Raw genomic sequence first — 13,325 nt, 5'->3', positions numbered from 1 at the left:
CCGCACTTGCGGTTGATTAGTTGGTTGTACCAGCTGGTGGACATCTGGGCTGAAAGTGTGGCCTGGGCTTGTGCCGCTAGCCTGCTATAAACCTGGCCTGTGCATAGGAAATAGAACAGGCGCAGCCTGCAGTTAGCTATTGGGCTCAGGTTTGCGATTAGTCGCCCAGCTGTTGATGTCAATGCCTAATCATCATCATTGAAGGAAAAGCGTTGTACCTGAGGGGCTGAGGGCTGAGGCCGAGTACATGGTGTTCACATGATCTCTGGCTGCTTTCGCATTCATGCGCTGCATGCAAATGCAGGTGGCACTGTGCCCGTGCAACATAAATGGTGGTGTTTAAATCCTGGGGCTAAAGTTTAGGGTGTCACGTTGGGGGTCATATGAGAGTGTTCGGATAGTAATAATAAAATAAATTACAGAAGTTCTCAGTACCCCGTGAGACGAATTTATTAAGCATAATTAATTCAGCATTGGCACATGTTTACTGTGGCTTTACTGCATCACTATATTATCAAATCAGGAACTAATTAGGTTTAAAAAATTTATCTTACAAATTAGTCGTAATCTATGTAATTAATTATTTTTTAGTCTATATTTAATACTTATGATATGTCAAATATCCGATAAAATAGGGACTAAATTTTACGGAGACGAACTAAACAGGACCTTAAAAAAATAAAAATGGGCGGACGAAGCCCGAAGGCTGTGGTTGGCGTGCTGCGGGACTGCCTCTAATTTCTAGCTGTATACAGTGATATTTTGGTAGTCGATTGTTCCTTTCTTTTTTTGGCGTTTAATTAGGCTTTTGTTCCTTTTTTCTTGGCGTTTAATTAGTCTCTGTTTGGATTTCCATGGTCTAAAACACCTCACAAAAGCTTTAGACCAGTGAATGGTCTGAAATTTTAGTCATCAACTTTAGCTACTAAATTTTAGACAGAGAATCCAAACAGGCCATTAATCTGGGGCCGATTTTGCGTTGCTGTCTTAAGCCATTGCAATAGGTTCAACAATAATATTTCAAATGAAGGTTATTTCAACGAGTCTGCTGCCAAACAAAGTTTGTAAATTAACCTGACAAATGGAGCTTAGCACTGACTGACTGACCGGTTCTGATGTGGGCAACAATACTGGCGTGTGTGGCAGCTGGCCACAGAGGATCCGCGTCTCCGCGAACATGGCTACGGGAGAACCCCGCCCCCGATCCGTTAACCGACGGGAGAAGTACGCCGTTTCCGCCATCGTTACGTCCCTCAGAAGCAAAAACCAAGCCAACGACGACCAGGACGACACGGAAAGGAAGAAGTGTACTTATTCCCCCACCTTTCATATTTGGTCTACTTCACTCCCAACTATAAAATCGTTTGTTTTACTCCCTGAACTTTCTAAAACCGTCTATTTTACCCCTGGGCGGTTTTTGACATCGGTTTTGCTACAGTAACAGCGGGTTTGCTACCGTAACGGTGGGGTTGCTACAACGCCGGTGGTTTTAATTTTTTTTTTATTTTCAGTGATTTTTTTTTAAAATCATAGTAAATCATAAAATGAAAAATCTAATTTTGTTGGACTCCACGTGAGTAGATTTATATAGTGAATATATAATACGGTATGCTTTAGTACAAAATTTTTACTGTAGCCTTAGATTAATTGGAAAATCTAATTTTGTCTATAATTAATTGGAATAATTCATAGCTGCAGCTTCTATGGTCCAATTGTGGTGAAATTTTTATGGTACGCTAATTATTGTATGCTTGAACTATAGTAAAAATTTCGTACTCATTGGACTATGAATAACTTAGTTATAATAATTTTTAATTAATTACAGACAAAATTGGATTTTCCAATTAATCTAAAGCTACAAAAAAAATTTATACTAAAGCATACTGTATTATATACTCACTGTGTAGATCTACTCATGTGGAGTCCAATAAAATTAGATTTTTCATTTTATGATTTTTCTATAATTTACTATGATTTTTTAAAAAATTCATCGAAAATAAATTAAAAAAAATTCAAATACGCCGGCACTGCAGCAAACTCATTGTTACTGTAGCAAACCCGCTGCTACTGTAGCGAAACTGCTGTCAAAAAAACCTATCGAGGGGTAAAATAGACGGTTTTAAAAAGTTTAGGAGTAAAATAGATGGTTTTATAGTTATGGATGAAGTAGAAAAAAAAAACCGAGTATAAAAGGTGGGGGTTAAGTAACTTTTTCCGCCAAGAAACGGGAGTGTCTTCCAAGGCGACCGCCCCCTCTCGCACTCCAAACAGCACACATCCATCCGTCAGCCCAGAGCCACAAGATAACGCAGCCAACAAGGCACAGCGAGCGAGCGAGCGAGAGGGCGGGGAGAAGAGAGTAGACCGCGCGGCGCGGCAACCAGGTCCAGGAGAAAGGAAGCCCAGCTAGCCTGGAGCCAAGAAGCCGAGGTGAGATTTTGATTGACATGGTTGCTGAGGCCTGGAAGCGAGGAGGAATTCGAGGCGGAAGAAGCAGAGATTTAGCGGCTGAAAGCTGATGGGTGCACTTTGTTTTGTGCTGCTGCTGCAGGGAGCGAGGGAGCAGCCAGGCATGGAGGAGCCCGTTCCGGCTGACCCCCCCAGGATTTTCTGGAAGTCAAGGAGATCAGGTGCCTGCTGTCTCAATTCCTGTTCCTGCATACAAAATCTTGCTGATTTCAAGTGCTTTTTTTTTGCCCCCAAGAATCGTCTTCTCGTGACTTACCCCTCCTTATCTATTTCTCTGTTCTTGAAAAATGGCTAATTTCAGCTCAGTTCTCTGCAAATTTCTCTGTAATTCTGCCCAAAAGAAAGTAATACAGACATACAGTTCATACAGCAACATAATTAGATTCACACCAACACTATTAATCTCAGCTACTTTGTTTCCCTCCACAAGCACCGGTTTCTTTTTTTTCTCGACCAGAACATTTTCCTTTTTGTTCATACAAGTTTTGGTACTGATGCCCGGGAATGTGCCGGTGAGATATTTCGTGTGGGGATGAATGATAGCCAGCTCACTGGCGTGACGTACCGGCAGGCCAGTACTAGTTAACAATTAACATAGCACGTTAATCACGCACCCGTGCTACTTAACTGCTGTTGATAACTAACCGCCCATTTGGTGGTTCACGTGAGCGTAGCTGGTCACTTCAATCCCTTGTCAGCTACAGGTAGAGCAGACGTCTCAGTCTTTGCTTGTCTTCACCGCTAAGATGTAAGATCCCAGGCCTGCAGCTGCCAGTGTGGTGCTTAGTAATAGTGGTCTCAGGAATATGCTTGCAGCCAGAAATCATATTCCTAGACACCCTTTGCAGCAAGAGTAATTTCTGATTTTGCTACCGTGGGATTAGATTTCTGTGTGTTTTCTTTGTCTGTTTCTGCCTTTCAATTATTTCCCCCTCTTTGCCGCGGTGAAGACAAGGCCAAAGACTAGTAGTATGCGATCGGTGTAGCGTCCTAGAGTTTCTAGGTATGGCAGCAGACAAGTATGAACAATTCTAACCGAGTAGCCGTCTAGGCATGGTCAAGTATGGAACAAACAGATAAACTACAATCTAGTCGTATATGAGTATTTTGTAGCATATGTCCAGACGGCAGTATGGTCGTGTCTCATGTGGGTCAGATTATGTAGCCTCGTGGAATGCTAATCAGGTCAATCTGATGCTACATCTAGTTGATACTGACCAATATGTGACGCTGACAGATTAAAATAAATCTGCCTTGGAAATTACTCTCTGACAGACATAAAAACGATGTCTTAGTCTTCTTTTCAGAGCTTGCCGCATTGTTCATGAATAGATCTTTATGTTGAATACAGTGTGTTATTTCGGTCCCTTGTTACTTTGCTTCTATGTGAAGGATGGTACATATACATATAGCATACTTGCAAGACACTGAAGGGATGTAAAGAATTAAAGAAATCCCACAAAAAAAATGAAAGCAAGGGCTATAAAAATCTCACTAAGAACTGAATAAAAGCATCCCTTGGCCTCTCCATAAGCTGTTCACATGACAGCCAAATGCATCCTCACAACTCACTAACTTATTGGTTGTCAAAGTGAATGAACTTCCATCTGATCATATTGTAGAGCCAATGGTCATGTGTGCATTAGATTTTAACTGGGGAAGTGCACTGGCTCTTGATCTGACTAACAATATGTATGTTCCAGCCAATGGCCGGAGCTTGCAACAAGAACCTGACAAAGATGCTAGCGAAGAAACTAATGAGCAGGCTCAAGAGGAACCCATGAAGACCGACGATGCAACAGATACAACAGCTACAGCTGAGGATGTACAACCAAACCCAAAAGCTAACTTATCTGAGAAGCGGAAGGCTCTCTTTGAGCCTCTCGAGCCGATCAACGGCAAGCGCAGTGCTGAAATACTGCTTCCACCACCGGACTTTGAGCCCGCATCATATCCAAAGGGATGGCTGGTGGGCAAGAAACGCAAGCTCGTCAATGTAGATGTTGTGGAGAGCATGAGGAGGATTGCAATCCAAGAAATGAACAGAAAGGTTTATAATCTTTCTAGTGGTCTGATTCTACATACCTGCATGATATCATGCGGCATGCAATGCTATTTTTCTAGTAAATGCATCGATGATCAAACTGAAAATCCTGAAATGTTAGCTTCTGCTTTTATCTGCGATAAGAGTATCATGCTTGTGTGCCGCCTAAGGTAAACTGTAGGCAATTTTGTTGCTGAATGTGCATCAAAGACTGACAAATGTTATTACTGTGGAAACTGTGTGGCAGGACCGTGAGATCAATGGACTGAACGAGCAGTTAGAGGAAGACTCCCGTGTGCTGGAGCTTCTACAGAAGCAGCTTGCCGATGAGCGCAAGAAGCGGGCAGAGATTGAGAAGGAAAATTCTATGCTTCATGAGCAGGTGACCATGCTGATGAACATGCTGGACGAAAATGAGGGTTTTGAAGAGGACGGAGAAGCTCCGCAGCCCGATTCCTTTGATTAAGCATTACATTACTATCCATTTTCCATCAGTATCAAATCATACATCTCTAGGTACCAGTTTCAGAGTATCCAAGAGATATATGCTGTGTAGAATTTCATTTATCATATTGCATTACATGGCTTGTTTTCTGTAGATAAAGGGTGCATGTCTGTTGCACCAACTCCTTTCTAGGCTTCAAATGTATGTGAGAAACTAGAACATATTATATTTGAATCGAAGTGTATGTACATGTTATATGAAATTCCTTGCTATGCAAATTGCAATGTCTTCTCCAACATTCCACATAGCAAAAGTCACAACTATGTCATATATACTACTCGCATGCCTGATAAGATTAGTATACTTGAGGGGCATATCCCTCGTATAGTCATATATGCAAGTAACACAAGCTGAGTATGATGAGAAACAAAAAAAAAATGATATCTAACAAGGGAGAGAGTACCATTTAAAAGGAAAATGCCATCAAAATGTAAACAAAATGTAGTTCCAACGTTGCATGTGGCGTTTCTCGGTGAACAGACATTTTTGCTGCACCAATCTGCTGAATTATTTACAGGGAAGAAGTAAAACAGAATTCTGGCGTGGCTGATTTATTGCTCATATTCACAATTTGTACAGCTGCTGCTTTAGTTCTAGGAGTAAAGAGTTGATTGCACGATTTATTTATCAGAATTTTCTGCTATGTTGAACAAGAACTGTGGAATAGAAGCTACTGGGGGAAGGTTTAGCAGCAGCTCCCCGAAAGAATCATTTCTGGAAATGGTGAGCGGTTCTTTGGCTCCTGCAAGTGATGAGTTGAGCTCCTCCTCAAAACCATCAGAATCCACTTGGTTTATGCCTATGTCATCACTGCATTCAGGCTTGCGCATGGTGGCTGGCACCGTGTCTTTCTCAAGCAAAGAGTAAAGGGAGTCAACCCTTGCCATCAAATATTTATCATCCGAGGCTGGCAGACTCTGTGTATCACTGAAAAGGTATTGAACAAGATCTTCCAACACTTCTTTGGTTTTTCCATCATTAATGGTCAAAGGAGGATCACCTACACTCCTTTGATCAGCTTTGCAGTCACCTAGATGGTTAACCAAACCTTCCACAGATATGGATGCCTTCAATCCAGGCACTTTGAATTGATTCCACTGATTGCAATTCTTTGGTTCCTCAGAAACAGTGCCCTCAAAATCTCCAGCACCAAATCCTGTAAACACCTTGGCATTAGACATGGTTATATCAAAACATCCCATATAGAAGCCTTGCAGTCATTTAAAAAAAAAAAAAAAAAAAAGAAGCCTTGCAGTCTATACTAAATTGTGTGGCTAGAATTGATTACCTATGTTTATTGGTTGTCCAACATTCTTGGAGAGTGATGAAAAGACACATGTTGAGACGGGATCAGTGAACTTGGGCAAAGTAGCTTCATGTTCATACTTCAAGCCATTGAGATCAAAGCAGTCTTTTGATTCATTTGGATTTTCAAAAATAGATCGCTTAGGTTCAAAACTTGGAGTTTGCAATATGGCATCTGGCTGCTGGCTCAATTCATGTAGACGTTGATCACATTGAATGAGCTTTTCAAAATTCTTGCTTAACAAACTTGAGGGGCACTGCAAGGTATGTCTCCTGCACGCATAATCCTTTTTAGTATGTAGTTCCTTAGGCAGGCAACAAAAATAATAGTATATAAATCAACATGTAATAGAAGGTAAGTTACCAAAAACATTCATGAAAATCAAAACAAGCAAATCTAAATAGGAAGCTAATCTATTAGCTGAGTAACTAAAACAATATGCACATAAAAAGTTAAACATGTTTACAAAACAGAGTAGCAGCATAGGTCACAACTCCCCACTAAAAACATTTCTTTATGTAGAACATTGCCTTGCAACATGGAAAATGCATTTTGCACTGGTTCTTCACCTGTTGAAGCTTGCCTGTCCATCAGTAAAATCTGATGCAGCCTGCCATAGTGTATGTTTCCTTGGCTGAGGATCAGTCTCTTTGAAGAAAAGGGGTGGGCGAGCCAACTTCACAAAAGAAAACGGGATGTTGTTAAAAGAACTGATGATGAGATGCAAAGGACTACAACAAAATATGTCATTCTCAGACTCTCAGGAACTTACCACTAGATTTAAGATCCCTTCTTGTTCATTATCTGGGCAGGTTGCCTTCAAAGCAATAATATCTGACCACTGAATTTCTATCTTACTCTTGAGACCATCATGTAGGACCTCCCAAACAAGCTTATGCTTTGCAAAGTAGCACTTTGCGACCAAGTCACCTTCATAGTGTGAAATGTACTGCTCAGAAATATTATTAGTGTTAGGGTAACAGGGTGGGTTGTTCGGAAAAGCTGCAAAATAGTTGCTCAAATATGCACTCCTCTAGTGTCATATAGTACAATAACAAAATGGAAATCCACATGGTCTTAGAAAAAGAGGAAACTGGAATTTTGTTACCTCCCAACTACCAATTCTCAAAACATTTGCAGGAAAATTTGAAGCTTTCAGTCGTTCCCTAGCTGCAGGAACCCCAGATCTAACCTCTTTCTTCATGGGTGTATCAGAAACATTGTTGTGCGCGTCAAACTGTTCGCTGGCAGATTTTGCCTGAGAAAGCTTCATCTGAATAAGGTCCAGCAGAGATGGACTTTTTCTTAGTCGCAGACCCAATGGGCTAGGTTCATCAAGCACATCACAGGACAGGTCCTGCAACAGGTTATGTTGGAATCAGAGAACGAATTAAAGGGCCTTGTACAGTTGTAGTTTGGATACTAATTGAACAAACCAATAATACTTGAACAGAATATATAATCTATGAGGTGTTTTTGCAAACACCTTAGAACTCTCAAGAACCAATAGCAGACATGAATGGCAAAGGCAGGCATCTGTCCTGAAAAGTTAAATCATGTGCTGTAGATTTGAACAAACTAAAAGGACCTGACAGTCCTGGACAAATTTATCACGCCAAGAATACATTCTCTGATTTTTACAAGGAACCTTTATGTTTTCTAGACTTCCACTCTAGAAGCAGGACAAAGACTAAGCAAGTAAGCAACGGTCAAGATTTCAAGTAGTCAAACCATATATCCACATGAAAGGCTCAAACAGAATTTAACTTGAGATCTCATTTAATTTCGTGTCAGCGAGTCGATGTATCATGAACTGAATAATGCCAATGCAGCATCGAACCAAACACAACAACGTGGCACAACTTCAGCAGATTTTTAGCACGAGAGTGGCAATGAGGCCGTTCAGACTTCACCACGCCACCTTCTGTCTCGCACGAGTATATGATCCGCGCGACACGGGGAAGTGCAGAATCGAAAGCATACTGTAGCCTTCAATCTCAACGCGCGCCGTCGTAAACGGAAGAACCAAAGCCACGCGAGGAAAAAAAAAGGCCCAATTTACCGATCTACGTGCCTGAGGCGGCGGCGGCGGCAGTGATTTGACGCGTTTGTGCGGAGCACCGCCGCAGCCGAAAACCTCCATCTCCACCTTGACGGTCGCCGCCGTGGCCGGCTCGACGCGCCGCTTCCCGAAGCTCGGAAGCTGCACCATTGGCACCTCGATGATGATGGGCTAATCTGCCAGGCGCGCGAGATCACGTCCAGGAGGCGCGAAGGCGAGAGATGCGGCGGGGGAAGGTTTTGGTTCGGTCGGCAGGCGGGCTGGGTTCGGCTGGCTGGAAGTGCGATTCCCGGACCTGCGGAGTATCGCGGTTGGTTGCTGGTTACCGAGTCAGATCCGGCCCCGGCGGTGCGGCCGAAAGCCTGGAACACGCATGCTTTTTATCAAAAAAAAATGTGATAAGCATATTTTCACGATTTGATACCTACCTTATACACAGAAAACCATCATATAGTCCTTTATCCATATATATATATATAACAGCGGTATATAGAAAGATTTTATTCTGCCATATAGGATATTTGTTCCTAGTCATATGGGTTGCCAATTTAGTTTATAATAAATTGTTATTCACCAGAATACATCGGTTGTCTATTTATTTTTTTGTCTATTTTTGTTGGGCTGAGGTCGAATATACATATACTCCCTTTATTCCAAATTATAAGACGGTTGAATTTTCTAGATACATGATTTTTGCTATGAATTTAGACATACATTATGTCTAGATGCATAATAAAAGTAATGTATCTAGAAAACCAAAATGTCTTGTAATTTAGAATAGAGGAAGTAGTTTTTAAGGCTTTGTATTGACTTGATATAATGCTATTGACGATTTAATAAAAAAATCTAGGGTTCATTTTTTCTACTCTCAGGAGTAGTTACTCCAGTAGTATACAAAATAAGTATAACCATATACTCAATGTATACTTGCATACTTGATGTATATACTATCATAGATCGTCTAGGACCATATACTTCGTCAACATACACTTTATCAAGCCATATACATCCTAAATCTAAAGATATATACGTGGGAAGTAGCTACTCCCTAGGAGTACGAAATAATTTTTTTTAAAAATATATATCTATATCTATACCTACCTAATACTAAACAGGCAAAAAAAATTACACATCTAAATTTTCGTCCAACCTAATCATTAGTATTGTATCCGTGTCTAATATTGTTTCTGTTTCCCTCTCCAGTTCCATCTCCCGTTGGTTTCTCTCTTTCTTTTTCCTCTTTCCCCACGGTAGATTGGGCTCCCTACGTTGGGGTCTAGGAAGGTGCTGCCTCCCCGGGATGTCCCTTCCGTAATGCCCTTTCCATGTCTTATTTTTTTCCTTGATAAAGTAACTCTGCTTTTCCTTATAAATCTCTACGCCTAAAAAAAACTCTAAAGTAATCATTTATCGGGTGATACAAAAAATCGTATACTATTCGGTCACCGTTCCTCCACACCAGAAATCCAAAGTCCGCACGCCTCCACGCCACGTCTGAAATCCAAAATCACAATACAAAGTCCGTGTCGAAGCCAATTCTGCAGAGTTCACATCGGGGACTATCTCCGGCCTCACATTTATCTATACACCTAAAAAGGCTCAAAGGGGCTCCTTACGAATCTAAAAAATCTCCTTTTTGGTAAAAATAATAATAATAAAGTAAAGGCTCTATCCACAGGCAGACCGAACGGAAATAAAAAACGACCGGGCTCTGTATGAATCCTAAAAATTCTCCTCTCCAGTAAAAAAAAACAATCACCAAATCTCCGGCAAAAAAAAATACTCGACCAGATTTAAAATTTACCAACTAAATTGGTGAGAGTAGTATATTTCTGTGATTTTAGGTACGGGTAATAAAATTTATAAAAGTTGAATGAATATTTACACTTAAGAAGATTGTAACGTCGCCATCTACCCGATAATATCAAGTCTCGATCCCTACTCACACATTCGCATCTGATATTATACGAATCATCCTCCACTCAGAGCTCACGTGTTCGCGTTCAATACGAAGTTCTCGGAGCTAAAACGTTCGCGTCCTATTATTCGGGTTCAGTTAAAAAAAATTATGACCCCGGTGCAACGCAGGCACATATCTTGTAAAGAAAAAGATAAATAATAATACGTATAGGTCTTTGAAAGTTTGAACTTTTACTTAATATAAAAAATATTTCTATCAAGATGTTGGTTTTAATTAGAAACAAATTATTATTATAACATGAATTAGTCATGGTCTAACTAATCAATATGCAAACTCAAATCTTGAGTGGTTTCACGTCCAATCTAATCAAAACAAATGTTTCTCCAAGCTGTCTACATGTATCAGTGCAAATCTCTGAGCTGTCCAAATATGCCAGTACTGACATGTGGAAACCTAGACACGACAACTAGATATTAAAGTTGCATATTTTTATGGATCTTTTATTAAAAGAAGTCACGTAACTTGATATCTAACTCTACTAACACATGGATAATATGAAAACTAAAGTTATGATACTTTTGCGATTAAATATTTTGTTCTTTACAATGAAAGAAAAAATGTATCAAGGTTGTATTTTAATTCAATCTATACCTAATACTAAGGAGGCAAAATTTCTTACACATCTAAATTTTCGTCCAACCTAATCATTAGTGTTGTATCCGTGTCTAATTTTTGTTTCCGTTTCCCTCTCTAATTCCATCTCCACCTGGTTATTGCGCCGCTGCATAAGATAAAGCGAAGAAGTTAAATGTTTGATAGGTCTTTCTCCCCCGTTGCAACGCACTTTCCTAGTCTTTTATAGAAAAACACCCTCACAAAAGTGATGTGCCTCATCCTGATTTTTTTTAACGTAACGTGCCTCGTCCTGATTTGGCAGCGTCATAGGTAGTGTTGTGCTTGTCTGCTTGATGGTAAATAGGTAATCTCGTTTGTAAGACTTGAACAGATATTTCGAAAGTACTGAAATATTTTTGCACGTGCAGGTAACTTGAGATCTTAAGCAGGAAGATCAACAATAATCCATTCGACTGTATTCTGATTCGGGCTCAAAATAGTTACCCATGTTGTCTTCCATGAATCGGTGGCCAAGATGGCTTCAAAAATCAAAACCTTTAAAAACTCAATGGGATATTGAGATCCAGAACCAACAATAAACAAGATCTTGCTCATGAAACCACATTTCAACCATCCGCAAAAAACAATACCTACTATGCGGGTGTTTGGTTGACGGCCATTGGCCGCCACGCCACAGCTGTGACTCGCCACCAGAATCTTGACGCTTGTTTGGTTGGTGATTCAACCGAGGTTGCCACAGCTTTTTACATCACAAAACCCACAGAGTGTGGCGTCCAAAAACCACGTCACTGTCACAACTCACCGCACTTTAGGTGTGGTTATCTGTGGCCGGTTCAAACAGCCTCTATATCTTGTATGTTTCTCGCCGCCCCTGAAATCTATTGCTGGTGAATCAGCCTAGACGGAGATGGGTAAGGTGGCGGCAAGGCTATTGACTTGCCCTCCTTCGTTCCTATTTTCTCTCCTTGTTCTTATTCATCGGCAAACAACCTAACAAAACTTTCAAGCCAAACAATGTGAAATGAACCAATTTCAAAACCATCATCGGTTCTATATAGTTGCTGGTCGGGAAGTGTGCATGCTTTCAAGCAGAGATATACTTACAAGTTAAGTCAAACACTTCCTCAAATTACAAAAAAAAGTTAAGTCAAATTCCTTTCAAAAAAAAAAGTTAAGTCAAACACTACAACAACCTAATATATCTGAAATCTGGCGGCAATTAAAAAGGGACACCAGCTCCATACATAGAATCGCCACAGCAGGTCCTACCATTCAGATCATAGCATAGGTCATTATGTAGAAACTAGGAAGCAAGCACATGTCCTCACTGACTAATCCCAGTATCACTGTACCTAGGGCGATAAGATTTAGGACAAGAACGATGCTTAGCCAATAGCCATGGTGGAGGGCTGTGGCATGGTGGTGATATATCATACAGTACTTCATCCGTTCCAAATTATAAGACGTTTTGACTTTTTTTTATATTCATTGCTTTTGCTATGTATTTAGACATAATGCATATCTAAGTGCATAGCAAAAGCTATAAATATATAAAAGCCAAAACGTCTTATAATTTGAAATGGAGGGGGTAGGATATAATAAGATGAGGTGCCTTGAGTCGGCGACTGATGATGTGGATGACGGCTGACATTTTGGTGTGTACGATGTGAATTGTGATTATGTTGATGGTATGTCTAGGAATATCTGACTGTGCATCAAAAAAATGCTAACCAAAACTCTGTGAAAATGAGCCTACCGGGAACAACACTTGTATGGTTGGATATTATCGAACCCTACATCTTAGAAAAGCCAATCGTATACGAGATACTGCAATTACAAAGCCACTCAGCTCAATAATATAATTATAAACCAACCCCATGTTGGCTCTTAAGATCGTCTAGGCATAGATTTAGTGGGTGTGTTCTTTCAATTCGGGATAAATAAGCATGTAGATCATCCTAGAGCACAAACTAGAGAGAGAGAGGGAGGGAGGGAGGGAGGGAGAGAGAGGTAAGGGTACTGACCATCGGCGGGCTTGGCGGAGGTGGAAGCCATGTCGTCGGTGGCGTGGAGTGTTGGTGGAGTCCGGCGGGTGTAGATGTTGGGCTCGCGGTGTCTAGCGAGAGCAGGGGCAACGAGATCCAGTGGCGACACCGGTGGAGCTTCCCGTCGCCTTCAGCGCTACCCTCTGGATTGGATTAGGGTTTAGGTGGGCTTCTATGGGTGGCAGCGAACCTCATGTCATGAGCCCCCCCAGCCCCCATCTCCTATTTATAGCGTTGTGCGACGTGGGCCCACCAGCCAGGAGTACGGCTGGGCGCCCCTGATCAGGGAACGAGTTAGGGTCCGACTCGATCGTTAGACCAAGTCGGGTGGAGATCA

At 41.1% G+C, this 13,325-nt stretch overlaps 2 protein-coding genes across 4 annotated transcripts; one reads left to right on the top strand and one right to left on the bottom strand.

The window, feature by feature from the left end:
- The first annotated feature begins 2,222 nt into the window (after window positions 1-2,222).
- Window positions 2,223-5,236, top strand: LOC136475081 (protein HEADING DATE REPRESSOR 1-like). Its single transcript, XM_066472634.1, has 4 exons — window positions 2,223-2,430; window positions 2,552-2,630; window positions 4,173-4,519; window positions 4,761-5,236. The coding sequence occupies exons 2-4, from the start codon at window positions 2,573-2,575 to the stop codon at window positions 4,977-4,979; spliced, it is 624 nt and encodes a 207-aa protein (XP_066328731.1). The 5' UTR covers window positions 2,223-2,430; window positions 2,552-2,572; the 3' UTR covers window positions 4,980-5,236.
- A 200-nt stretch (window positions 5,237-5,436) lies between these two features.
- Window positions 5,437-8,710, bottom strand: LOC136475079 (uncharacterized). Of its 3 annotated transcripts, none has more exons than XM_066472631.1 (6): window positions 8,387-8,710; window positions 7,433-7,681; window positions 7,097-7,273; window positions 6,894-7,000; window positions 6,307-6,596; window positions 5,437-6,174 (listed from the first exon to the last, which is right to left on the bottom strand). In XM_066472631.1, exons 1-6 carry the CDS (start codon window positions 8,534-8,536, stop codon window positions 5,639-5,641), a joined length of 1,509 nt encoding a protein of 502 aa, XP_066328728.1. In that variant the 5' UTR covers window positions 8,537-8,710; the 3' UTR covers window positions 5,437-5,638. The 3 variants fall into 3 exon arrangements, with proteins under 3 accessions (XP_066328728.1, XP_066328730.1, XP_066328729.1); XM_066472633.1 differs by having other exon boundaries at window positions 7,517-7,681; XM_066472632.1 differs by having other exon boundaries at window positions 8,399-8,710.
- Between the last annotated feature and the right edge of the window lie 4,615 nt (window positions 8,711-13,325).

This window comes from Miscanthus floridulus, chromosome 8 (genome assembly GCF_019320115.1).
Source record: "Miscanthus floridulus cultivar M001 chromosome 8, ASM1932011v1, whole genome shotgun sequence".
Taxonomy (NCBI): domain Eukaryota; kingdom Viridiplantae; phylum Streptophyta; class Magnoliopsida; order Poales; family Poaceae; genus Miscanthus; species Miscanthus floridulus.
Note: the sequence above shows the minus strand (reverse complement) of the source record. Positions and strands in the feature narration are given on the sequence as shown.